Below are 24506 nucleotides of genomic sequence, written 5' to 3'. Positions count from 1 at the left end.
GGAGCTAGCGAGCCGGCGGCTTGGCAGAGCGAGAGGCTCCTCGGCGTGCCTCGGGAGCTCATTGCTTAGACTGCCGCCGCCCCGCGCGCTGAGACCCGCCATCCCAGACCCGACTCCTTTTGGCTCGGCCCGCGCGCCCCAGGCCCGGGTCGGGCGGCGCGACGGGAGGATGAGCGGCGGGCGGCGGAAAGAGGAGCCGCCTCAGCCGCAGCTGGCCAACGGGGCCCTCAAGGTGTCCGTGTGGAGCAAGGTGCTGCGGAGCGACGCGGCCTGGGACGACAAGGTGCGGAAGGCCCCCGCGAGGGTGAGGGTGCGGGCTCAGGAGAACGAGTCTGGATGTCTCTCGTCCCGGCCGGGCGCGGCCGTGGGAGCGGGGAGCGGGTGGCGAGGGTGCCGGCGTGCAGCGGACGAGTGCGGGCCGGAGCGAGGGGAGCCTCGTCGTCCTCCGCCGTTTGCCCTGCGGGATCCGGAGTAGTGAGAGCTTCTGAAGACTGCGAGCGGGCCGGGTGCGGAATCCCCAAAGTGGGTTTAAGTCTACACATCGGGAGGGGTGGTACATTCCCTCCTCGATGGGATGAAAAAGACGAGATGCCCCGTGAGAGCGGGGTCTCAGACCACCTTAGGAGGGGTGGGTGTTAGGAAGAAGTATCGCTGGACGTGGGTAAGAAGTGATTGGGGACTTCACGATGCTCTCGCTGGTCACCTCCTTCAGAGGATCTGAGCGTGGACGCTTCCCACGTTTGCCCCATTCTGTGATCTGGAAGACTGTCACTATGCAGATTCCAGATAGTTTGAAAAGAATGTTGTATTTGGAATCCTTCCGTTGTTTGAACTACTGAAGTTGGACTTTCCCTCAGTTCCGGGGGTGGGGGATGGGAAGCACTTCCTGAAGGTGCCCTTGGCCTGCCCCCAGCCCTGCCCAGCTCTTGCAAAACCTGCAGAGTCTTTATGATCTGCTGTGTCATTTTTTTCCTTCTGCTGCTGCTTCTCTGGTCCAAGGACTGGTGTCTGGAGTCCAGGGCAGTTCACAAACCACCAGTGCTCTCCGTGCACACGCCTGAAGCACTCCGCTTCCCACACCCCCGTGCTTTCCTTCCTGGGTGGCACAGAAAGGGCTACTGAGGCTAATAGGTCCCCCCCCCCCCGCCCCGGACAGTCTAGAACTTGCCTGGTAAGCGAAGAGTTAACAGTGGCCAGGAACACAGTGCCCACAACCCCTGCCTTCTTGCAGCCTCTGGTCAAGAAGTAATGGTTTCTCTAATCTCCTAATGTCTAAATACCTTGTCTTTCACCACACCTTAGTAGAACTCATGACAGAACCACAGACGGAGCTAGAGAGATGGCTCAGAGGTTTAGAGTACTGCTTACTTGGGCAGAGGACCTGAGTTTGATTCCCAACACCCACATGGTGGTTCACAGTGGAATCCAAGGCCCTCCTTCTCCATCCAGCGTCCATGGTCTGCAGACACACATGCATACATTCAGGCAAAACATCATACATACCAAATAAAATGAACAGATCAAAAAAGAACCACATACTAAGCTGGATCGAAGTGGAACACGTCTTTAGTCCAGCACGCCGCAGCCACGGCCTGGCTTACATAGCAGATTCCAGGCCAAGCAGGGCTACATAATGAGAATGTCTTGGGGGAAAAATAAAGAGCTATTTAATAAACTTTCGCTTCTTCACCTATAGCTGTTCTGTGGCAGCCACTCCAGATAATGCATACATTGTGTCTCTTTTATAGGATGAATTTTTAGATGTGATCTACTGGTTCCGACAGATCATTGCTGTGGTCTTGGGTGTCATTTGGGGCATTTTGCCCTTGCGAGGCTTCCTGGGAATAGCAGGGTAAGTCTCGGGTATCTCACACTCTTGTCGTTTTGTCTGAGGCGGGATCTCACTTTGGAGCTTAGCACGTGGTGGTTCTCCTGCCTTGGCCTCGTAAGCAGCTGTGCTCAGGACCCTCATTCCTGTTTTTATTTCTGTAAGGGGCAAAGTCTCGTGTAGCCCGGGTTGTCACTTGAACACCTGTCCTCTTGCCCCGACTTCCCAGGTGCTGTTGATGCTTACAGGCATGCGTCAACACGCTTTACTCTTGGTTTCTTTTCAGATGGAGGCTCCATTCTCCTTATGATTGGCACCGTGTGCCAGCATCTGACTGCTGAAGCAAAGTCAGCATTAGCACTCCTAGGCCTGGGGCAGTGTTCGTTAGCTCTCAGGCCCAGGAGCATCTCACGGCAGGCTGCTGTCCTGAATCTGGGCCAGTCTATGCATTCGTGGGTCTAATGTGACTCCTTGCAAGTGGTTACCATACTACTGTGGGCAACAAGTATTCTTAATTGTGGCCTGACCTTGGTGCCTGTACTAGTTTAGGAAGTAGAGGACCTTTGTAGTTGATGACCATTTTTTTATGCTTTGTATTTTGCCGATGTATAGCTTTTGGCTTTGGGCAGGAATTACTCTCAGGTCCCTACATTTTAAAAGTACCACCTTCACCCCCACCTCAAGTAGGAGGCTTGGCCTTGCCCGTTTTACTTCACTTCTGGGCAATGGCAACACCCTTTGACCCTGCTCATGATGATTCAGGTCAGCAAATTACCGAAAACAAGCCTGTGCCCATGAATGCATTTGAAAGACTTAAAACTCCTAAGGAGGAACTGTGAGCAAGCTTTTCTGCAAGTGAGGAGACTTGCCTGGTCTTTTTTTATCCAGGAATACAAGTGAGCACTCCTGTGTCTCACCCCGCCAATGGAAAGCCATGCTGGCTGTTCGAGGACTGATGGTGTTTCTTACCAGTTTCTTTAGAAAGTGAGGCGTGAGTATGCTTCAGAACCAGACTGGAGAATGTCTTTGACAGTACTAACCCAAAAGAAATATATAGTAGTCCCTCCTATTGACAGATCTATTCAAAGACCCTCAGCCAGTTACATAGCTTTTAGAAAGTTCAAGTTCTAAATGAGGAGCTCAGCATGATGGTGTATATCTCTGTGCCTAGGAGGCTGTCAGGAGGCTTTCTATGAGTTATGCCAACTGGGCTACATAGGGAGGTCCTGGCCAGTCAGTAAGGGATACGGAATAAGACTGTCTCAAAAAAACAAAAACACATTTTAGGCAGTGGTGGTGCATGCCGTTAGTTCCAGTTTTACACGTCTACTCTGATAAGGTCATGCACAACAAGACGAGCAGTGGTGCTCACCTTTAAACCCAGCACTCAGGAGACAGGGGCAGATGGATCTCTGAGTTCCAGGACAGCCAGGGCTACACAGAAAAACCCTGTCTCAAAAAAAGAAACTAAGAAATTTTTTTCAAATTAAGAATCATGAGATATTAACAATGGTAACTAATAAAATAATTATATCAATATGCTGTAATAAAATTATATGGTCCTTTCCTCTCTCAAAATAACCTAATTGTTTTATGCTCCTCCTGCTAGTGATAATATGAGATATTTGAAGAAAGTACTTCATGGCTTTTATGGTGTGTCCAGGTTGCTGGCATCGCTGTTCTCTAACTTTGAGGCCATTACTAAGACAAGCCCTGGTACAGTTACTGTCTGATAACCCAGCCCCTGTGTTACTGAGAGGGAGGGAGCACGTGCAGCGTTAGGGTAGTGCGGTGAGGCAGGGCAGCATGAGATTTCACACACTGCCTGGAGCAGCCTGTAGTTGGAAATTGGGCATTTCACTTACATGGTACATGACATGTTCATTTCTGGAACTTCCCATTTGTCCGTGTTGATGGTAGATAACTGAAACCACACAAAAAGTGAGCAAGAATAAACTACTTACTATTCAGTGCCTCTTAGCTAAAAGATTTTCTACATTTTTTTATACTGAGCAATGCACTGTACAAGGAAACCATTAAGAGTCCGTGCTGTGTGTCATCTTTGTTATTGTTGTTTATTTTTTGTTTCTCGGGACGGGGTTTCCTTGTGTAACAGTCCTGGAACTCTGTAGACCGGGCAGACCTCAAACTCACAGAGACCCGAGTGCTGGGATTAAAGGTGAGCGCCACCACTACCCATCTTGCTGTGCATGGTCTTAATGGAGTGGACGTGTAAGACTGTTTGGGGGTGGTAGGATATCAGACCTAGGGTTCATACAGCTCTTCCTAGGTAGGACAAGGTAGAAAGATAGAATAGTGTGAGCTAAGAAGAAGGCAGGTAAGAATAATGGCAGAGGAAGAGGAGCTTGTCCTAAAGACCAGAGTAATTGGAAGGCCACTGTGGGGAAGGGGCGGTGCAACTTCAGAGCTTCTGCACCTGTTAGTCTTAAGGGATTTCCCCCTGGTGTATGGTTCATGCACATGGTGTGCCATGTGTGTACATTCAGAGGCTAGAACAGGATGCTGGTGTCGTCCTCTATTTGTGCAGTGTTGCCTTGTGACAGAGTCTCTCACTATCCCAGGTTAGTCTGGCTTGCCAGCTAGCTCTCAGGATCTGGCTGTCTGCAACCCCCAATACTGGGATAACAGGCATATGTTGCCATGACTGGGCTTTTTATGTGAGTGGATTTTTATGTTTAGAGAACCAGAGCTCTTAACAACTGAGCTTTTACCACAGCCCTTAAAACATTTTTTTAAATTTTGTTTTTTAGATTTATTTTTTATTTTATGTGCATGTTTTGTCTGTGTGAGTATGTCCTGGAATGGGAGTTACAGACAGTTGTGAGCTGTCACGTGGGTGCTGGGAATTGAACCCAGGGCCTCTGGAAGAGCAACCAGTGCTCTTCTTAACTGCTGAGCTATCCAGCTCCTAAAAAAGTTTTTTTATTACACTCTTCATGGCATATGTGTGGCAATTAGAGAACTGCTTACAGGGGTTGGTTCTCACCTTTCACCATGTGGATTCTTGTGGTTGAGCTTGTGCTCGGCTGGCTTGGCTACAAATGCCTTTGTTCACTGTGGCCCTCCTATAAGGTTGTGTTGTGGTTTCTGTTTTTGAGCTTTGGCTGTCCTGGAGCTCACTCTGTAGACCAGGCTAGTCTTGAACTCACAGAGATATCCTGCTTCTACTTCTCTAGTGCCAGGACTGAAGGCATGTGCCAATTCCTGGCCCTTCTGTAGCATTCTGAAAGGATTTCTCTGAGTTCATTCAGCGTAGTTCATGGCTCTTCTTACTGTGTACAAACAGCCTTAAAAAAAAATCAATAGGCAGTGATCGTGCACATCTTTAATCCCAGCACTCAGGAGGCAGAAGCAGGCAATTCTGTGAGTTCCAGGCCAGCCTGGTCTACAGAGTGGGTTCCAGGACAGCCAAGAACACCTAAGAGTACAGAGAGAAACCCTGTCTCGAAAAACAACAACAACAACAAAAAAACACTTCATAGAAAACTACATTCAAGTTCTTTAGATCTGTTTCTTTGAAGCTGTATAATCTTGGGTTTACCTAAGATCAGTCTTCTCATCAGTAAAATAGCAACAGGGGAGAGTGACTGACAGGTGAATTAAATGGATGATGTAAGTAAATTGTTAAATGCAGACTTGTGTTCATCAGGCATTCCACGAGTCAGCTCACCACTATAGTTATGTGATTAGATTTCTGAAATGTGGCTGAAAGAACAAGAAACGAGTGCACTTTGGACTGGCTCACCCAGTGTGCTGCCACTATTCCATGGTTGCTGTTTCTGGGATTCAGTCCCACGCTGTCGGCACAGCCAGTTTTTCACTCTGGACAAACCCTACCCTCTTTTGGGTTGGCACTTTCCACCTGCTATTGGAAAGGAAAGAATTTGTTTATTCTTCCATGACCCATCCCCAACTTCCCTTGCTTGAGGCATGACTTCCTAGTGCTCATTTCTAGTGAACTTCCCTTCTCTCTCCAGAAACTTTGGCTGCCCTCTGTCTAAGTCCCGTCTTACTTTATTTCATCCTGTTGTGGCCCTCAGCATCAGCTACCATAAAATGTTTCCTTATCTGTGATTTGCCCAAGAATGGCCGACAGCTATTTTGTGTACTAAGTCTTTGCGTTGACGACCCATCTCTGGGTCTCAGCTCAGCACATAATCCATATGTGTGCAGCTAATGATTAACTTTTTTAAAACTGGTGTTTTCGTTTACTTGTATATGTTCCATGCATGTATTTTGTGTGTATTCCTTTCTCTCCACCACGTGGCCTCATTGATTGAACGCTGATGGACAGGCCTGGCCCTTTACTACTGGTACAGAGTCTCACTGAATTAACCAGACTGACTTGGGACTCCTGCAGATACCTCTTCCCAAATACCAGAACAACCTTGAACCCTTAATCATGTTTCTACCTCTCAAATGCTGGATTTGCATGTGCATGCTAACCATACCTCACCCACCCTGTGGCTTTTGGGATCTTGCTAGGTAGCCTAGGCTGGCCTCTATTTGGGACTCAACCTTTTTCATACTCATTCTGTTACCCTAGTCTACCACGCTAATCCATTGACATCTTTGCTGTGTAACTTTTTGTCCCTCATTTAGATAATAGAAACTCATCCTTGAAGCTTAGTCAGTGTGAGGCCCTTCTAGTCTTTTCTTGACCCTGCCTCTAACCTCACCTAAGAGTAGATTTAAATGCCTTTATTCCTGTGCCTTCTGTCTGCATCAGGTATTGCTTTGGAAGGGTAGTGCCTATGTCAGCCTTTTCTTGCCATCCCCAATTCCTGACTCCATGGTCCTTCTCCATCTCAGCTTATTGTTGTAGGTTGGTTTGGTTTGAGTTTGATTTCTTTCAGTGTGTCCGTCTCTGTTGTTTCCCCTGCCACCCACCACCACCACCACCTGACAGGATTTTTCTGTGTAACAGCTCTAGATGTCCTGGAACTCATTTTGTAGACCGGGTTGGTCTCAGACTCATAGAGATCCACCTGCACCGCTACCACCCAACATCTGTCTGTCCAGGCTGGCCTTGAACTTCCAGCAGTCCTTCTTGCCTCAGCCTCCCAAGTGCTGGATTGCAGACATGAGTGACGACCATGTCCAACATGAGCTTATTATCTGAGCCTTCCAGTATCCGCCCCAGCTTCCATCAGTAGTCATCAGTTAGAATCAAAAGATTTGGTGAAATGTTTCTGGCCAGCGATAAGGATGTGGTTGCAACATATTCAACAACTGTGTTTCCTGTGAAATCCAAGAACTTTTGCACACCTAGTCCATTGGGTTTAAAAAGCCTTGAGCACTAATTACCTCTTCTAAGACACGCTCATCCCCAAGATGTTTGCTCTTAAATCCTGAAACCTGAGTAACATGTGTAAATCAGACTTCCCCACTCCTGTTACTTCTACATATGAGAAACCCACAAACCTTACTCGTGAAGCCTCTCACCTCTCCTAGGATACCATTAATTCCACCAAGTACCAGTGTACTTCCTTAGGTCACCAGTCTGTGAAACAATCTCTGCATCCCACCCCTGCCAACCCTGTTCTTTGTACTCATGTGCTCCAGTCCCTACATCAGCTCGCACATCATAGGACTCAGGCCTGCGGGGGAGGTCATAAAAGTTTCAACTTCATTCCCATTGCTGTTCCGAGCCACCTAATAATAGATGGTAAGCCGAAGGCAAGGACGTTGTGTTCACCAGTTCATTGAGTCAATACCAAGCAGTAGAAGTTCATGAATGACCTTTTAGGAATTACCCAGAGAGAAACAGTACTGTTGCTTGCTTTATCAGGCTATAAAGCAATTAAATATATGTCTGTCCCCTGACCAACACTCAGTTGGAGCTTTGCTGAAGCTCATGGCTGGTGTAGTTCCTGTTTGGGGTAGCATTGCAGCCATTGTGATTTCTTCAAGGAGGCTAAGAAATTCTGTGTACTTTAGAGAGTGGTCTGGGTGTAGTGGCATATGACTTTAATCCCAGCACTTTAGAGATAGAGGCAGGCAGATCTTTTATGAGCTTGAGGCCAGCCTGGTCTGGAGTTCAGACCTGCCAAGGCTACATAGTGAGACCCTATCTCAAACAAAGACAAGTAGATTGAAGAATTGGGCAAGTGTTGGAAATGGACCCAAAGCCTCGTGTGTGCTAGAGAGGTACTCTGCCATTGAGACCCCTGCCCCATGCTTTAGATATTTTATCACATGCTTTTGACCAAAAGTAGTTTCTTAAATCTCCAGCTTAGGTGGGAAACTCCACTGAAGGTCTAGACATTTGTGTGTATTCTGTTCACCCCTCCCACCGTAATAATTTGCCAACCCCCCACCCCCCATTTTACAGATGAGGGAGTTGAGGTTCCTCTGGAGAAACTTACACATACTCTCATAATGATAAACAAATTGAGCCTGTTTTCCTAAGCTTGGAGCTTCTCTCTCCAGGTCATCCCCTGCCTGGGTGGGGAGACAACAATACCCATAAGCAAAGAATAAACTGGAACTCAGTGCCCTAACAGCTGGGAGAGGGTGCAGCTTCAAAGCTTATGGTTTGTTTGTTGCTTTTCCCCCCACTCCAGATTCTGCCTGATCAATGCAGGAGTCCTGTATCTCTACTTCAGCAACTACCTACAGATCGACGAGGAAGAATATGGTGGCACATGGGAGCTCACCAAGGAAGGGTTCATGACATCATTTGCCTTGTTCATGGTATGTGTAGCTGGAAGTTCTACAGTAGCTTCTGTTGATCATGAGCCGTCCGTCATTCAGGGAACACACTAGTTGACTTACGCTATATGGTTGGACTACTGTTCTTTTAGTGGCACATCAAGGAGATCCTACAAAAGATGTGGTCTGGGGTGCTGTACACTTGTGTAAATCCAGGGCCTACTATCAACTACATATTAGAAACTGGGAAATTTTTAATACATATTTGTGGAGCTAGGCATAGTCATTCACAACTATAATACCAGCAAGGTGGATTATAAATTTGAATTCAGACTAAACTACATAGAGACACCTTGTCTCTAAAAGAAGAAAACCAAAAATGTAGATAGATGTGTGTATATTAAGTATATGCATTATTCCTAGTAGGAAAAATTAAACTACCCACATGTCTGTTATCTGGAGTGTAAAATGTTTTATATCCATACAGTGAAACATTCTTTCTGTGGTATTGCAGTATAGGTAAACCTTGAAAACATGCTAAGTGGAAGAACCTAGACATAAAAGGCTGCGTGATTCCACTTAGTGAAATGTCCAGAATATACAGGGCCATGGAGACAGAAAGTAGGTTGGTGGTTGCCAGTAGCTGAGAGGAGGGAGAGATGGGGAAATGACAAGTGACCACGGGAATAGGCCTTCTCTTTGGTGTAATATTGTGGGATTAATGATACTTACTCTTATGAAATCCTAAAGACCTCAGAATTACACACTGCCTTTTTCATGGGGGAAGGGGGGCTGTTAGGTTGATCCAGGTGACAACATGAAACTTGCTTGTGTCTCTTCTAGGTCATTTGGATCATCTTTTACACTGCCATCCACTATGACTGATGGCATCTGCTCCCATCTCTTCTGTCCAGTCCGAAGGACCCTTTTATTACAGCACAGACACATGCTTGTTGGGGCACTCCTGCCATGTGGAACTGAGAAGACCCATGTCTTTTGGACTTAGAATCAGCGTGTTGGGCATCGGTGTTTTCTGCAAGGGTTGTGAAACTTTTCAAAGAACCATCTGCCTTTGGGGAAGCATTTCTGAATTTGTCCATCGCCAACCATTTTTTCTTGGATACCATCATGTAACAGCTGTTTGCCAAGTGGAGCTGCTGTTTAATCTGATGCGCCTCTGGATCCGGATGAAACATTAAATTGTCTTCCTTAGTTCTCCGTCAGGTGTACAGTTTTTAAACTCTCAAGTCTTCTGAAAACACCATGTGCGTGATCCATAGCGCAGTATGGGCAGCCATCTAATAAGTTTCCACTGTAGAGTGTTTTCAGATACTTGAATAAACAAGTCTAACAAAGTGTTGGCATGCCTGCTAAACTAAAGCCTTGCTTATCTGCCCACTGGCACCCTCAGAACCTAGGGAGAGTGTTAGACAGAGCCCCAGCTTTCCTTCTCCCTCTGTTCCCATAGCTGCTTCAGTCAGGCCTCTTTCTCTTTGTGGCTGTCAGGGAAACAAGGGGCTGGAGTTGGTAAGGGTTACTGCTTTGGCTTTTAACATCTACTACCTGATGTTCTGGCCCAGCACTGAGATAGGTGGGACTTAAAAGGTGTCATATTGTGTGTGGCCACCAGATGGCAGCACTAGGTTATGGCTGGGCTGTGGATGAACACCGAAGTAGAGATCTGAGAGTTTGGCTGTCAAGGGACTTGATGTGAGGGATCATGGGAAGATCTAAATTGTTGGTCTTGCTCTGCTTGGGGGTAAGATGGTGGCCGCTGTATTAAGCCATCAGGTACTCTGCCTGTCTTTGTCTTTGCTTTGAGCCATCCTACTGTCTGAGATGTGTTTGCATTCTTTTTTTTTTTTTTTGGTTTTTCGAGACATGGTTTCTCTGTGGTTTTGGAGCCTGTCTTAGAACTAGCTCTTGTAGACCAGGCTGGTCTCGAACTCACAGAGATCCGCCTGCCTCTGCCTCCCGAGTGCTGGGATTAAAGGCGTGCGCCACCACCGCCCGGCTGTGTTTGCATTTTTTTTAAATATTTATTTATTATGTATACAATATTGTCTGTGTGCATATCTGCAGGCCAGAAGAGGGCACCAGACCTCTTTACAGATGGTTGTGAGCCACCATGTGGTTGCTGGGAATTGAACTCAGGACCTTTGGAAGAGCAGGCAATGCTCTTAACCACTGAGCCATCTCTTCAGCCCCCTGTGTTTGCATTCTTAATGAGTCTTGTAAATTTCCCTAATAGTTTTTCTCTTCTTATGCTAGTGGTGATCTCTGCCTTTTTGTCGGGTTGATTAGCCATCGTAATGGACATCCTTCCTAGGAACACCAAACCTCAGAAGTAATTTACTCTGTAGAGGCCTGGCTCTGCCTTGAATTGCGATGCACATGGACTAGAAATTGTAGGCAGGGTTGAGGCCTTGGGAGGAAGATAATGAGAGGAAGGAGCAGAAGGTCCATGTGAGACCCTGGATGTACCTGCATCCCAGCCTTGCCTTGAGGGTGCTTCTTCGGGTTTGACTTCTGTTTGGACTAGGCATCGTCCAAGGAGTTATCCTCAGTGAGGCTGATGTAGGAGCTGAGGGATTCTCGGAGCCCTTCACTGAGAAGAGACGCCTCCCCACTGGCAGGTGCTTCCAACAGCAGGCTGCTGTGGATGGGGAAAGGGGTGGTGAACTGTGTTTGCCACACAGTTCACCACCCCTAGAATGGCACCAGGGACCTCCTGCTGACAAACTCCGGCTCATCTTTTTTTTTTTTTTTTTTTTTTTTTGAGACAGGGTTTCTCTGTGTTGCTTTGGAGCCTGTCCTGGCACTCTCTGTAGACCAGGCTCTCCTTGAACTCAGAGATCCACCTGCCTCTGCCCCCCACGCTTGGATTAAAGGTGTGCGCCACCGTTGCCCAGCCTGGCTCCTTATTTCATAGTTGATCTAACTCCATCTTGACCTCCCTACTCAGGACTCTGTTCACCCACGCACTCCAACCATCCTCTCCCCCTGGCTACCCAGAGGTCCATGCCTGTTTTCCTTACTACTGCCTTGTCCTCACCACTGCTCAACATGTTAACATGTTCTGGACTCTAGAAGGTGCCCCTGGATGTAACAGGCCCATTCTGGGTTGTGAATCCACGTTTTGTTCTGCCTTCACATTTCCAGGGCTCCCCTTACCTATCCAGCTCTTTCCAGTTGAGTGATGCCGTCCGCACAGTCACAGGTAGAGGTATATCTTTGCCAGGTAGTGGGCCAAGCTTCTGCAGGACACAGGGCTCCTTTAGCACACAGCAGATGTCATCTGCCAGCTCTATGAAAGAGACGTAAGTCCTTGTGATACCTGCCCTGGCAGTGTTCTGTGGTTAGCACGTTAGGAACGTGGTCACCAAACGTAATGGGAAGTGAAGTCTCAAGGTATTGGTCTCACGATAGCTGTGATGTAAAGTTCATCTGGGGCTAAGTTATGTGATACTGAGTTCAGTGTAGAACTGAGAAAAGCAAGCTGAGTGGTCAGCCTGTGGCCTATCTGATCTACTGTGGGGAGCCACCTTTGTTGTTTGTTGTTACTGACTTTGTTTTTCTGAGACAGTTTCTCCTTGTAGCCCTGGCTGTTCTGAAACTCAGTCAGTAGACCAGGCTGACCTCAAACTCATGAGATCTGCCTGCCTCTTCCTCCCAAGTTCAGGGATTAAAGGCTGTCATGCCCAGTGAGGTTTTCCCTATCTCCTTGACACTTGGTTACAGGGCGGGAACCAGAAATGCTCAAGATTGAATTGCACCCAGGAACAGCACTATCTGGTTCTCATGTGATGAGAACTCTGCTGTAGGGCACTTTGATTTTGGACCACCACCGTGGCAGTGAGATTTTGGCCAAACTCACAGTTGGCTTCTAGTCAGTTCTTTGTCAGCATGGGATAGAGACAGCGCTCACCCACATCTCAGCACCAGGGCTGCATGGGGATAGATGGAGGCATGCCTCTTCTGCCTAGATAACCCCAGCAGGTCGGGTTCTAAGGGCACAACTGATGACCCCCTAGGACCCTCATACAGTCTGCTGTGGAGGAAAAAAAAAAGGATGAAGGATGTCACACCTGAGTAATGATCCACCAGGGCCTGGAGTGAGGGGAAGGTAAGGCGTGGTGAGATGTACAGCCAGCCGTTGTCGAGGCGCTGTATCCTGTAGTGTCTGATCCGGTCCCAAGATGCTGGGCGACTGAGTCGGACGGACAGGGAATAGCAGCCTGAGGAAGAAAGGGTCCAGTGATAGATCTGAGGCCCCCTGGAGACCCAGCCCCGCCCAGTTGGAAGAAGGAATAAATAAATAATGGCCACAGCCTAGCCTTTAAGGAGGTGTTGGGGGTCAAAGGCAGGACAACGAGAAATGGTTGTTATAGATAGGATTCTGTGGTCCTCAGGATGGGTAAGGTGTCAGTGAACCTTAATACTGGCTGTATAAAGACTCAAGGATTGGAATGTGAAAATGTGTCTAGTAGATGTCAGCATGGTCACAGAGAGAAAACCACCCTGGAAACAATTTGGTGGAGTTCTTCCTTCAAACCCAGCAGTCCCATCTCATATACAGGGGAGAAAGGCAGCATTGCTACCAATAGACGCCATATTCACAAGCCCTGTTTGAGCTCTATGTACAATAAAGTGCGGAGGATGTAGCTCAGTGGTAAACCATTGGCCTAGGGTACACACCACTCAGTGTGAGGTAATCCTCTCCCTCACACAAAGTAGAATGGAGCTTTATAGAACGCAATGCTGATTGTGTAGCCGAGAGTATAATCCCAGCATGAGGACGGTGGAGGCAGGAGGCCCTCCTCAGTTACATGGTGAGTTTGAGACCAACCTCAGCTGTGTGAGACTGTCAAAAAAAAAAAAGAATGAGCAGCAACAAGTCGTTTCAGTTCAGAACAGTGAAGGGTTTTGCACAGGGACACTTACACAGCAAGCTTTTGAAGAGAGGCAGTTGCTCAAGGCCAGCCTGGTAACTGTCCCAGGCTAGTCCGGGCTATATAGGAAGACTGTCTCAAAAATAAAACAAAGGCCAATCCTAAGTAACTGCTGCACTCTCAGTTGCCTGGTTCTCATACAGCCGCACTCAGTAGGACCTGTGCCCCCCCCCCCCCCCCCCCCCCCCCCCCCCCCCCCCCCCCCCCCCCCCCCGTGCTCACCAGCCCTGTTGCTAAGGCACACCTAGCCACACGGTGTGAAGGGGGCTAGTGATTATCTCAACAGCTCTGAGCATTCAGGTAGTGAACCATGTTTGGCATGCAGCAAGCACCCATTATTTTCTGTATTCTGGCCCTGTGTCCCCACTGTTCCTTTGTGGTAGCTTGAATAGGAATGGCCCCCACAGGTTCATATATTTGAATGCTTGCTCATTAGGTCAGTTCATTAGGGAGTGGCACTATCAAGAGGTTTTACCTTGTTAGGGTAGATGTAGTCTTGTTGGGGGAAGTGTATCACTGGGGGTGGGTTTTGGGGTTTCAAATGCTCAAGCTAGGCCCAGAATCTTCTTGCTGCCCGCCAACGCAGTTATAGAACTCTCAGCCCCCTCTCCAGCACCATGACTGCCTGTGTGCTGCCATGCAGCCCACTATGACAGTAATGGACCAAACCTCTGAACCTGTTAACCTGACCCAGTTAAATGTTTTCCTTTATAAGAGTTGCTGTGGTCATGGTATCTCTTCAAAGAAATAGAAACCCTAAGACATCCTTCTATGCAGAACATTCTACCTGCAAGATGCATAACCTTCCCTTAAAGAAGGAAACCTTCTGATGGATGGTTCTGATTTATCCTCCTGCCATCTTCTCATTTTCACAGACAGCCTTCATCCACCCACCCATCCATCCATCTACCCCCATCCATCCATCCACCCACCCATCCATCCATCTACCCCCCCATCCATCCATCCACCAATCCACCCATCCATCCATCCACCACTAAGCCCCAGACTCCGAAGTCACTGACTGCTTCCTCCCACTATCTTGATTTGGATCTGAAATGCCTTCACAGAGCCCTGGAGTGAAGGCACAGCTCCTGGCAGCAGTATTCAGAGCTAGGGCCTTTGGGAGGTGATGGGATCATGAGGGCTCAACCTTTTCCCAGCAAGCTTTTCTGTTCCATGGCTGTCACAAAGTGAGCAGCTTTTCTCCACACTCTGACCACATTCCCTTGCCACAGGCCTAAGCAGCTGTGCCAGGTGACTGTCAGCAGAAACCTCTGACACCAGGGGCCGAGATCAACCTCTTCCTCTGCCAGCAGCGGAAAGCCCTACTGGCTACGCTCAGAGCACACCTGGACTCTGACCACATCTCAACCAGACAGAGCTTGTGGCTGCTTCCTGTGTAGCTTCCCACTTCCAGTTTATCACATACACCAGTAGGTCACTCCTCCTTGGAGCCCTCCCTATCACACTTAGAAACAAAGTCCGCATGACCTTTGAAAGGCTTTGCAGGATCCGACCTCTCCTTGGACCTGCTCCAGCCCCACTGGCTTAGGCCCATAAGCCCTTCCTCAAGGCCCGTGCACTTGCCCCACAGACACACCCTCATCTCCACTTAACGTGCTGGGCACTGTCCGCCTTGCCACTGAGACTGTGGCCAGGATCTTGTATTTTATACCTTGAATCTTGGGTGTCCTACTGGTTGACTTTTGACAGAAGCTCACTACGTAATTGAATCTGGCCTGAACCTTGAGCAGGGGTCCCCTCTTCCCCCGCCCCAGCCTCAGCCTCCCAGGGCTAGAATTACAGTGAGCCACTTGAAGACTTACTGCCCTTGGATTTCTTGTAGAAAACACACACTGAGCATTTGCCCCCTACTGGCCATGGGTCTAGAGGGCCCTTCAGGAGCTCCACCCTTGCTTAGTGCACACAAGACAACATCTGCCTGAATGGATGAGGGAGCTGGTGGTGTGCAAGGCAAGTCTGGCAGTCTGGTATTAAACATGGCTCTCTCCTTCCTGTCTGGAAGACAGTTTGCTCCAGCTTTCTGCCTATCTAGGCAGACTCATTCATTTCTCCAACAAACATCTGAGCCCCTACTACAATGCCAGACAGTGCACAGGCCCGGATGGAGATGTAAGGACAATAGGAGCTATCTGCCTGCCCATCTCCTCACAGGGGTCGTCCTTGATGGTCCTCAATGGACAACGAGCTCCATTGTTCTCAGAGCACAGCTTTCAACTTTGTTGCAAGAAACCAGTTTGCTACAGCTGCAAGGGAGAACCGTGAGGGGGCAGCCTGGGGAGGCAACAATGGCTTGGACCATGAAGGATGAGTTTATATTTGCCCAGGGGAGAGGTTGGGGGGTGGGGTGGGGAGTGGCTTCCAGGCTGTGGGACCACGTGCCAGGAAGTGGAATGGAAAAAATGAGTACCTGGTAGGCAGTGGAACTAGAGGGCACAGAGGGCCTAGAGACCTACCAGACCAAAGGCAGTGTAGGTGGTCCTGGGTGCTCTAGCAGACTTAGGCACTCATGCCCAGAGCTTCTGGGATTGGGCATTCTAGTGGTGCTGGGAGAAGCTAGGAATGCCATCATGATCTACCTGGGGGAAATACCTGGCAGACCCTGTCTGCACTTCCTCCACTGAGGTCACGAACAAGCCAATGGCCTAAGAGATGCTGAGCCCTAGGTCCTCCCATCTGCAGTTGGAGACTGGGAGCCACAGTGTGGAGAATGCGACTCAGCCACCACTAGGGAAGTGTTGGCCACCGGAGAGTGGGCAGAGCTGAGCCCAAGAAGAACAGCCACATCTTGCTCACTGAATCCAACACAAAGAGGGCACAGGGCCAGAGAGCGAGGGAATGCTGCTTGTTGGAACCTGTCCTAAATCCCGGGACAGCTTTCCGGAGCAGTCCTGTGACCTGTGTAGTGATTAGGACCTCCTTCATAGAGCAATACACAAGCCTGGCTCTCCCCAGGCCTACAGCAGAGCCAGTAAGTTAGAGGAACTCTGAGGCAGTGTGGAGGGTGGCTGAGAGGGTGTTCTTGAGTGCTTGGGGCTGCAGGCTTTCCTTGGTGCACACACAGGCTCTACTCCTCTGGAATCCCAGCCTGATCCTGGAATCAGGTACAATGGCCAAAGCCTGTGATACCACTCAGGTGGAAGCAGGAGGATCATAAGCTCTGCCCAGGCAACAGAATGAATTCAAAGCCAGTCTGAAAAACTCAGTAAAACCCTGTCTCCTAAAGTATCTGAGGATTTGGGTTTGATTCCCAGTACTGCAGAAAAACAGGAGAAAGGGTGATCCTGATGTCACCCAGTCAGTGGTTACGATGTCATATGTGACAAAATGCACAGAATATAAGTAAAAGTCTCTCTCTCTACCCGTGATCGACAGGCAACATGACTTCTCTATTACTTCCTTCTGGGTTTTCCTCTGTCACTTTGAAAGCACACTCCTAGTATGTCTGTAGTAGCAAAACCAGCACTGTCACCAAGTCCAGAGCATCCCAGTGACCCTGTGCTTCAGAGAGCCACACTCTATGACATCATTCAGGACCCTAGAACTTAGCATCATATTTCACAGTCACCTAGGATATACTTAAGTATCTGAAGCAAGTCTGACTGCCCCCCAGCACCTCCGACTCCAGCATATGCCAGGGATTTCTTGCTCTACTTCGCTACAAACATGCCCTGCCCGGTGAGGGGTCTCACCCCACGGCACCCTTTCAGATTCCAGATTCTAGGACACATCCCTGACCAATTAATTCGGAAGCTCAAGCCTGGAGTGCAGGCATTCATGTTACAGGCTCCTCCGGGATGATTCCAATGTGGTCTCCAAGCCAGCTCCCCAGGCCAGCAGTGTAAGAGAAGAGGATGTTCAGGCCCGGCCTCAGGCTTAGCATGCTGGGTGTGGGGTAGCCGGCCTGCAGGCACGTCTGTGCATCCGTGGACAGAGACCGGCAGGTCTGTAAGCAGTGAACTAAAGTGATCTTTTCCCAGGCTAGGTAGGGTATGCCCTTCAGCAGTGCTGTCCAAAGGAAGCCTTGGAGATACAACCATTCTACAAGGTCAGCATGGGAAGTTTTTGTTTGTTCTGTATGTGTAAGCTAGCACGCCCCAGGGGTCCTCCTGTCCTGCATCCCTAGTACCTAGATTACAAGCATACGCCACCGGGCCAGACATTTTACATGGGTGCTGAGCCTCGAACTCAGGACTGACTGTGACTGAATGCTTGCTCCTCTGGGCTCTATCTCCCAAGTGCTGGGATTACTGGCATGCACCACAGTGCCCTAACACAGGGTCTTCTGTTTCTGATGAGAGTTGTTTCCTGAGTGACCCCCCACTAGGTGCTGGCGACAGGGACACTGGTCCTAGAATTCCTGTGGATCCTTCCAGGTCTTTGAAGATCTTCACGGATCCTCTTGGCTTTTACATGAATTTTCCTTGTGATAGCTCCTTCTTAAAAGGGAGGGATAATGGCACAAGGGGTGGTCACTATGCTCTTGGGACTGCACCAGGTCAGAGGTGGGGTGGGGTGCTAAGCCCTGAGCACTTCCTGTGGCTTTTCTAGCTCACAATTGGTAGTTCTGCAGGGCCCCTGTCTCAGTCACCACCACTGAGGTTTCCTGTGCAGCTGCCACACTGGAGCCAGGTGCCCCACCACCACCCGCAGCAGCAGCCAAGGGTGTTTATGAGAGTAAGGGGCTGGGGGAAGGTTAATCTAGGAAACTCTTGAGGGAAGTGCATGCAGGGGGGAGGGGCAGAGCAAGGACCCCCCAACAGACAGCCCATGCAGTAAGCTCAGTTGAGACAGACATGGGTCTGTCTGCACTGCTGTGACTCCTCCCTAGACTGTCACTAGCAGACTGTATTTTTGACCCTTGAAGTCTTTCTCGGGTGCATGGCTTGTGATGAACATTTGCTAAGAGGTCCTCTCATGTTCTGTCTTGTAAAGAAGGGTTCCCACTGCTGGTCAGAGTAAATCCCATGTGGTTTTTTGTTTGTTTGTTTGTTTTTCAAAACAGGGTTTCTCTATGTAACAGTCCTGGCTGTTCTGGAACTTACTCTGTAGACCAAGTTAACCTCAAACTCACAGAGATTTGCCTGCTTCTGAGTGCTGGGATTAAAGGCCCAGCAATCCTAGTCGTCAAAATATAGACTAAGACCAATTTTGTCCAAGGACCCTCATGGAAGCAGCGTGGCTCAACTCCAAGCCCAGGTACCCACTCCGCAGTCTCCCGCTGATTGTTCCAGGTCAGCTGTCTTTTCTTTGCCCTCACAGCCTGGCTCCACCTCAGGGCCTTTTACAGTCAGAGCCTGACTGGACTCAAGAAACCTCTGCTGACCTTTAGGAGTGGCTAAAGTGTGTCCTCTAGCCTGAGCCTCACTCTGGAGAGGTGTCTGGTGGAGGCTGAGTTTACCCACCTCTCCTGCTCTGGCTCTCTCTGATGAGGAAGGCCCCTCCAGGGTTCCCAGGCAACAAGAGCAGTTCCTCAGCTCTCTCCCTGCTCAGGCCCTCATACAGCCACCTGGTGGAGCAAGGAGAGGAACAGGTTAAGCTTGCGGGCTTTAATAGAATTCTATTAAAAGGATTTAATATGCCTCTGCCTGACCTTGACGACCTCTTCCCTCCCATGCCCTCTGGCCTTCCCTTGCCTTCTATACTGTGAAGAGCAGGCCTCAGAGGCTCAGAGATCCCTCCAAGAGTTGCTCTCAGGGTCCTGACTCCAGAGACTTTGGGGGAACAGCCCTATAAAGGCAGGGTCAGACTTTCTTTGCCTGGAGCCTTCATTACCAAGTGTCTGGGAGGTAGTGGGATGGAGGAGGGACTGTGGGGAGGGCATGGCAGGGCAGCACAGGTTACCCCAGCCTCTGTCATCACTGCCCAGTCCTCCAGCTCCACTGCTGACCCACACATCCTTACAAGAAGTGCCCCTTGATTCCCGCCTCAGGATGACCTTACAGACTATGCCTGCCTCCTGCATGTCCCCTTCAGGGTTCTCTACACCTGATCCTGGCCACCTTCCAAAGGCCCACACCACAACACCTCCTCTATGGGGCCTTCTCTTGGCTCCCAAATCTCATGGGCCAACCTGAACAAGACATGACAATTGTCTGCTCCTCTGAAGGCCAGGGCCCAGGCTCTATTCAGTCTGCAGCTATGCATAAAGAGGACGCTGTGGGGAAAGTATAGAAAGGTCCTCAAGGTGGGACTGGGCTGGGTACTCACCCATGGGAGACTTTAGCCACGTACACACTGGGGATGTGGTACTCTCTCCCCGAGACTTCCGATATGACTGTCCACCAATCTCCATCCCTGTGGAGAGATCACGGAGGACCACCTTCATTTGGCGTCTGCAGGGGCTTCTCCAAGTGGAACTTGTAGCACCCTTTCTACTCATTTCCCAGAATCCCCACACCAGCTAATCCAGGCTCCTCCTTGGGTGAGGGCCTAGCAGGTGCAAATGATCCATGGTTCTTGTTCCAAGGCCTGGCCCCACTTTCTCTCTCCCTGTGAGTGTGTCAGGCTGCCAGAAAACCACCCAGAGATATAATCACATGGGAGCTTTTAAAAGTGGCCCTGTGCCTTCCTGCTGGCAGTGGAAGGGCCCTCTCCCACAGTACCACCTCAGGACCCAGTGTGTAGACTTACTCAGAGACGATGGTCAGCGGCTCCCCAAGTCTCAGAGACAGTCCAGCCTGTGCACCTGCTGGAAAACTGCCCAGGGCCACCGCTGTGACCTTGCTTCTCTCTAGACAGACAGGGGGATAAACAATTTGCCCCTTGGTCGGTGCTTCCTCAAGGCATGAGTCAATAGATTCTTGCCTTGATCTGGCTCCCCTCATTCACCCTTCCCACAGGTACCCTGAAGTGAGTGGGAGGGAGAGTAACCCCAGAGTCTGAAATGCTCCCAGCAGGCTCTACAGAACCTGGAAGAGCCCACATAGCTTTGGGGGTTCCCATGAGGGCCTTCAGTGCATGTGGCTAGAGGACCAGGCTCCTGGCTGAGCCCCCCTATACGTATAACTTCTACAGAGACCTTGATGAAGGATTTCACAACTTGGAAACCGAACACCTACAGGGCTGGGGATACAGCTTAACAGAGCAGCGTTTGCCTAGAATGTGCAAGGCCCTGCCTTCCACCCTGGCCCCATGGCAAAATAAAAACAAAACAAAAACCCACGGCAGCTAGAAGCCCCTATCAACACGGATCTGAGTGGGCCTCTGAGAGGGGTGGCGGGGCCACACAGCTCTAAGGGCGGGCTGGGAGGAAACTCAGGAAGGCTAATAGCTCTGCCTAGGGCCCCAGGAAGGAGGGCAGAGCTAGCACCAATAGTGAGTGATGTGCGGTGAGAAGACAGAAAACAGGGTCTGTGAGCTGAGGCTAGCCACACACCTGACTCTGGTGTCCCAATTACTCCTACGTCAGGCCCCTGGAGAGATGCCCCTGTGAACAGGCTATGTCAACCCAAGAGCACTGCACACAGGCACGGGCTGGACTCCCAGTAGTCTATGTCCAGGGCAGTGAGTGAAGGCCTGTGCTGTCCCTGAGAAGTGCCACCAGAGGCTGCTATTGCAGGCCTGACAGGGCAAGTGCCTCACGGGAGCATGTGACTAAGAGTCCTGATAACCCTGACTGTACCCCACACATGGGGTCCTACTGGGGTCTTCCTCTATCACCTTACCACTGCCCTGACATCAGTGTGCCTAGTCATCTCTACTCTGCAGAAAGGTCTCAAGGCCTTGATGTGGCACTCAGCAAGGGGAGGGGCATATTCCAATTCCATACCACCCTGTTCACAGGCCCAGGCTGGGGAGAGGGGAGAGTGAGGGGCTGGCTGACGGCGGCACCTCTCAGGACTGGCCCCAGCTTCCTGGGAGGCAAAGACTCCAGTGGAGGAGTGACTGGCCTGAGTCACGGAGCTAGAGTGAGGCTAAGACACCAGTCACCCTAGAAACAGCCCTGAGGACTCAGTGGACATGAAGTCCAGTTTGGAAGTGGGGCATCAGGCAGCAAGCAGGGCACCCCCACTTTCCTCACATGAGCCCGCACAGTCTAGCAACCCCTCCTTAAGCTTGCAGGGCCTGTAGGTGTCTGTTGAAAACTAATTCGCCGACCTCACTTTTCCTTCCTCCTGTCCTTTCTTAGTAAGGGTCCCCAAAAGAGGGACTTGCTAGCATATGGACGCAGGATGCCAGGAAAAGTATTCAAGGTCAACGGGAAGGTTCTTTGTCCCTAAGGAGCTCCCAAAGTACCAAGGTCCCATAGGACTCTGGGATGCTCTCAAGAGGGAGCTGAGGCTCCTGTGGGGAAGGGGGAGACGACAGATATACAAGAGTCCACGAGATAGGTAGGGGCTGAAGGGTCTCTGCTGTAGGTAGGAGCACCCATTACCACGTCTTATCTCTTAAAAGGTTAGTAGAAACCCTCACAGCAGGAAGCTTTTAAGAAGGGGGGGTGTCCTTTCCTGCCCAGAGTCTGGTGTCCCTGCAGCTGGGAATGCCTGATGCCTCCCTCCTATGGAGGTCTCTCTTCCATAAGCTGGGAACAAAGAAGCTGGTAAGGTTCCTTGCCCTCCTGAGTGGGCAGTCTCCCGAGTAGCTCCCGCTGGCCCAGTGGCCCACCTTCACACTTCTCTTCTTCAGAAAGGCTACTCTGACCTGCCCCTCCGCACTCTCTCATCCCCACAACACTCGTCACAAACATAACATGGCTGCCGCTCAGTGGTTTAGCTTCTGTCTCTGGGCAGGAGCTTGTGTCTTCAGCTCCTGTCACATAGCTTGGCACCTGGCAGAGCCTCAGTAAGCTCCAGATGGAGCCAGGTCTGGGGGGACAAATGGCTCCTAGACTAGACTAGTGAAAACCCACATTCCTCTGGGACAAGGAGCTCCATTGAGAGATGGCCTCCCTTCCTTGGAGGCCATATGGAGGGAAGAAAAGGTTCTCCGAGCCAGGTACATCTTCCAGGGGTGGTCACTACCCTCAGAAGCACCAGGATGACTCAGTAGCCTGCCACCTGCCTCTAACTCAGTGGAAAAAGGGGCAGTCGGAGTGGTTTTCAGGGCTCTTCCTGCAGGTCTCTCACTGTAGATGAGGGGGTGCCCAGGGTGTCTGGGTGCTGGTAGCAGGGAGGTAGGGGCTTGAGTACAGAACAGGAAAAGACACTCTGCCCCTTTAAGGGATCTGGGTGTTGAGGAACAGCAGTTTGTGCCTAAACCCAGATGCCCAGCCATCTTGGCTCTGCAGTCTCTAGTGTAGGTTATTAATACTCCCTGCACCCCTCCTAACAGTGCTTCTGGGTGTGGATGATCTCCTTATCCATGATGGTTAATTTTCTGGACTGCCATGGCTCCACACAGCATTTAGATAGTATCTGGTCAAACCAGTTTGGATGTTTCTGTGAGAGTTTCCAAACAAGGCAAACCCCCACCCCCACTGCAAAATTAAAGACAGGCTCTTTTAGTGTAAGCCAGGCTAGACATAAACCCACAATTTTTTTCGCCTTCTAAATGAAGGATGTATAGGCTTGCATTGCTGCAGCTAGCATGATGCCCAACTTCAAACACATTTTTGTGCATGTGCTGAGGATGGAGCCACAGGCTCTAACCCTGAGTTCTACTTCCAGCCCCTCACATTAAGGTTCCTACCACTATTGCAAGTTCAGCAGAAGCTGGGAGCTTGTGGCTCACTGGCAAGAGTGGTCATGGCTCTCACTGAAGGGGTTATGTTGGGGTTGTTGGCCTAAGACCCACAGGTGATGAGCTCTAGGTCCCTAGACCTGGGAAGGGCCTGGTGGCCCCACAGACATAACTTACCTGCTTGTGTGGACACAAGTCCCTGGACTGGACCAGAGGAGATGGTGCTGGAGCTTGTGGGCAGGCTTTTCTCTCTGCTAGGCCAACTTCCCATCATTCCTCAGCAGACTCTCAGGAGCACACTGCTGAAAGAGACCTGAAAAGGGTGCTTGCTGCTATGGGGACACAGCCCATGCTAATCTGTGAGATGCTCCTTCCAACTTTAAACCCTTGGCCATGCCTGGCACAGAAAACAAACTCAGTGAATGGCATTTGAATGGAACCAAAAAGATGAGATTATAACCTGTCCTACTATAATCAATGAGATATCTGGAAAGGATTAGCGAGCCAGCCCCCCTCACTGAAACACTTAATAGAAATTATTGGAAAATCAACATTTCTCTAGAAACCAAGGATGTGTTTAGTCCAAGGACAGCACACTGTGCAAACACTCTGCTCACTTTGGTTCATTCTGTTGATGTGTATTGAGAGCCTTCAGTGGGCCTCACAATGCTGATGACAGGACATGGAACTGTAGGGTAATGGCCGATTGAACAAATATTCCAACTGAGCCTGCTGGCAGTCACAGGGCTGTGAAGCAATGGGACCAGTTGACCCCAAGAGTTTGGGAGGACAACCTAGGGAACACAGTCCTATAGCTCACAGTCTCATAAAAACAAAAAACAAAAACTTCTCAGGAACACAACAGAATAAGTGAAAAAGGAAAAGCTCCTGGAAGAATTTGTAACAGGTTCTTCAGGACTCTGCAACTTTCTCTTCCTGGTTTGGATAAGGCATAGTAACTAGTGGGGAAGACGAGGCCCAGGCAGTGGCAGTGAGGCCGAGGGTAAACAGGTGCTGCCCACATTTACAGATGAGATCGGATCGTTTGGTACATGTCGTCCTGGAGCCTGACTACAAAGCTCACTCCCAGTCCCAGAGGAGATCATTCTTTCTCACTTGTCCCAAGTCTACCAGAAAAAAAAAAAAAAAAAAAGCAAGCATACTTACAGGTTTGTCATCAGAAGTTTGGTGAGGGTACTTGGGCAACTCGCACTTCAGCCTGACAGGTCAGGCCTTTGCAGGTACTAAGTTAGAAGTCAGTGTAGATACAGCACATTCAGATCTCAGCCTGGAGGATCACCAGAGGTGTTTGGAGTAAGCTGGGGTAAGCTTAGTCTTGTTAGTGGACAGCCATTTCCACAATACTGGGGCAGGCACCTTTTGCTTCTCGGGGAAACCAGACCAGGCCG

At 49.8% G+C, this 24506-nt stretch overlaps 2 protein-coding genes across 2 annotated transcripts; one reads left to right on the top strand and one right to left on the bottom strand.

Annotated features, from left to right (window-relative positions):
- Positions 1-21: 21 nt before the first annotated feature.
- Positions 22-9721, top strand: Rab5if (RAB5 interacting factor). The gene is made up of 4 exons (XM_050150691.1): positions 22-283; positions 1749-1852; positions 8416-8545; positions 9347-9721. Exons 1-4 carry the CDS (start codon positions 170-172, stop codon positions 9386-9388), a joined length of 390 nt encoding a protein of 129 aa, XP_050006648.1. The 5' UTR covers positions 22-169; the 3' UTR covers positions 9389-9721.
- A 632-nt stretch (positions 9722-10353) lies between these two features.
- On the bottom strand, positions 10354-24500 carry Sla2 (Src like adaptor 2). Its single transcript, XM_050150687.1, has 8 exons — positions 24265-24500; positions 23275-23410; positions 20110-20209; positions 19687-19773; positions 18882-18985; positions 12592-12741; positions 11678-11810; positions 10354-11159 (listed from the first exon to the last, which is right to left on the bottom strand). Exons 2-8 carry the CDS (start codon positions 23369-23371, stop codon positions 11042-11044), a joined length of 789 nt encoding a protein of 262 aa, XP_050006644.1. The 5' UTR covers positions 23372-23410; positions 24265-24500; the 3' UTR covers positions 10354-11041.
- Positions 24501-24506: the final 6 nt, after the last annotated feature.

This window comes from Alexandromys fortis, unplaced genomic scaffold (genome assembly GCF_014885135.2).
Source record: "Alexandromys fortis isolate MF-2015 unplaced genomic scaffold, M_Fortis_MF-2015_v1.1 scaffold_27, whole genome shotgun sequence".
Lineage (NCBI taxonomy): Eukaryota > Metazoa > Chordata > Mammalia > Rodentia > Cricetidae > Alexandromys > Alexandromys fortis.
This window is presented reverse-complemented; position numbering and strand designations above follow the sequence as displayed.

Excerpts from the sequence above, each read along its gene's own strand:
- Rab5if (XM_050150691.1), top strand. The coding sequence starts at position 170 with ATGAGCGGCGGGCGGCGGAAAGAGGAGCCGCCTCAGCCGCAGCTGGCC. Across the intron at positions 284-1,748 it reads ACGCGGCCTGGGACGACAAG|GATGAATTTTTAGATGTGAT; the intron begins GTGCGGAAGGCC and ends TCTCTTTTATAG. Across the intron at positions 8,546-9,346 it reads CATCATTTGCCTTGTTCATG|GTCATTTGGATCATCTTTTA; the intron begins GTATGTGTAGCT and ends TGTCTCTTCTAG.
- Sla2 (XM_050150687.1), bottom strand. The coding sequence starts at position 23,371 with ATGATGGGAAGTTGGCCTAGCAGAGAGAAAAGCCTGCCCACAAGCTCC. Across the intron at positions 18,986-19,686 it reads GTGGCTAAAGTCTCCCATGG|GTGGCTGTATGAGGGCCTGA; the intron begins GTGAGTACCCAG and ends TTGCTCCACCAG. Across the intron at positions 12,742-18,881 it reads AGAGAGCCAGAGCAGGAGAG|GCTGCTATTCCCTGTCCGTC; the intron begins GTGGGTAAACTC and ends TTTCTTCCTCAG.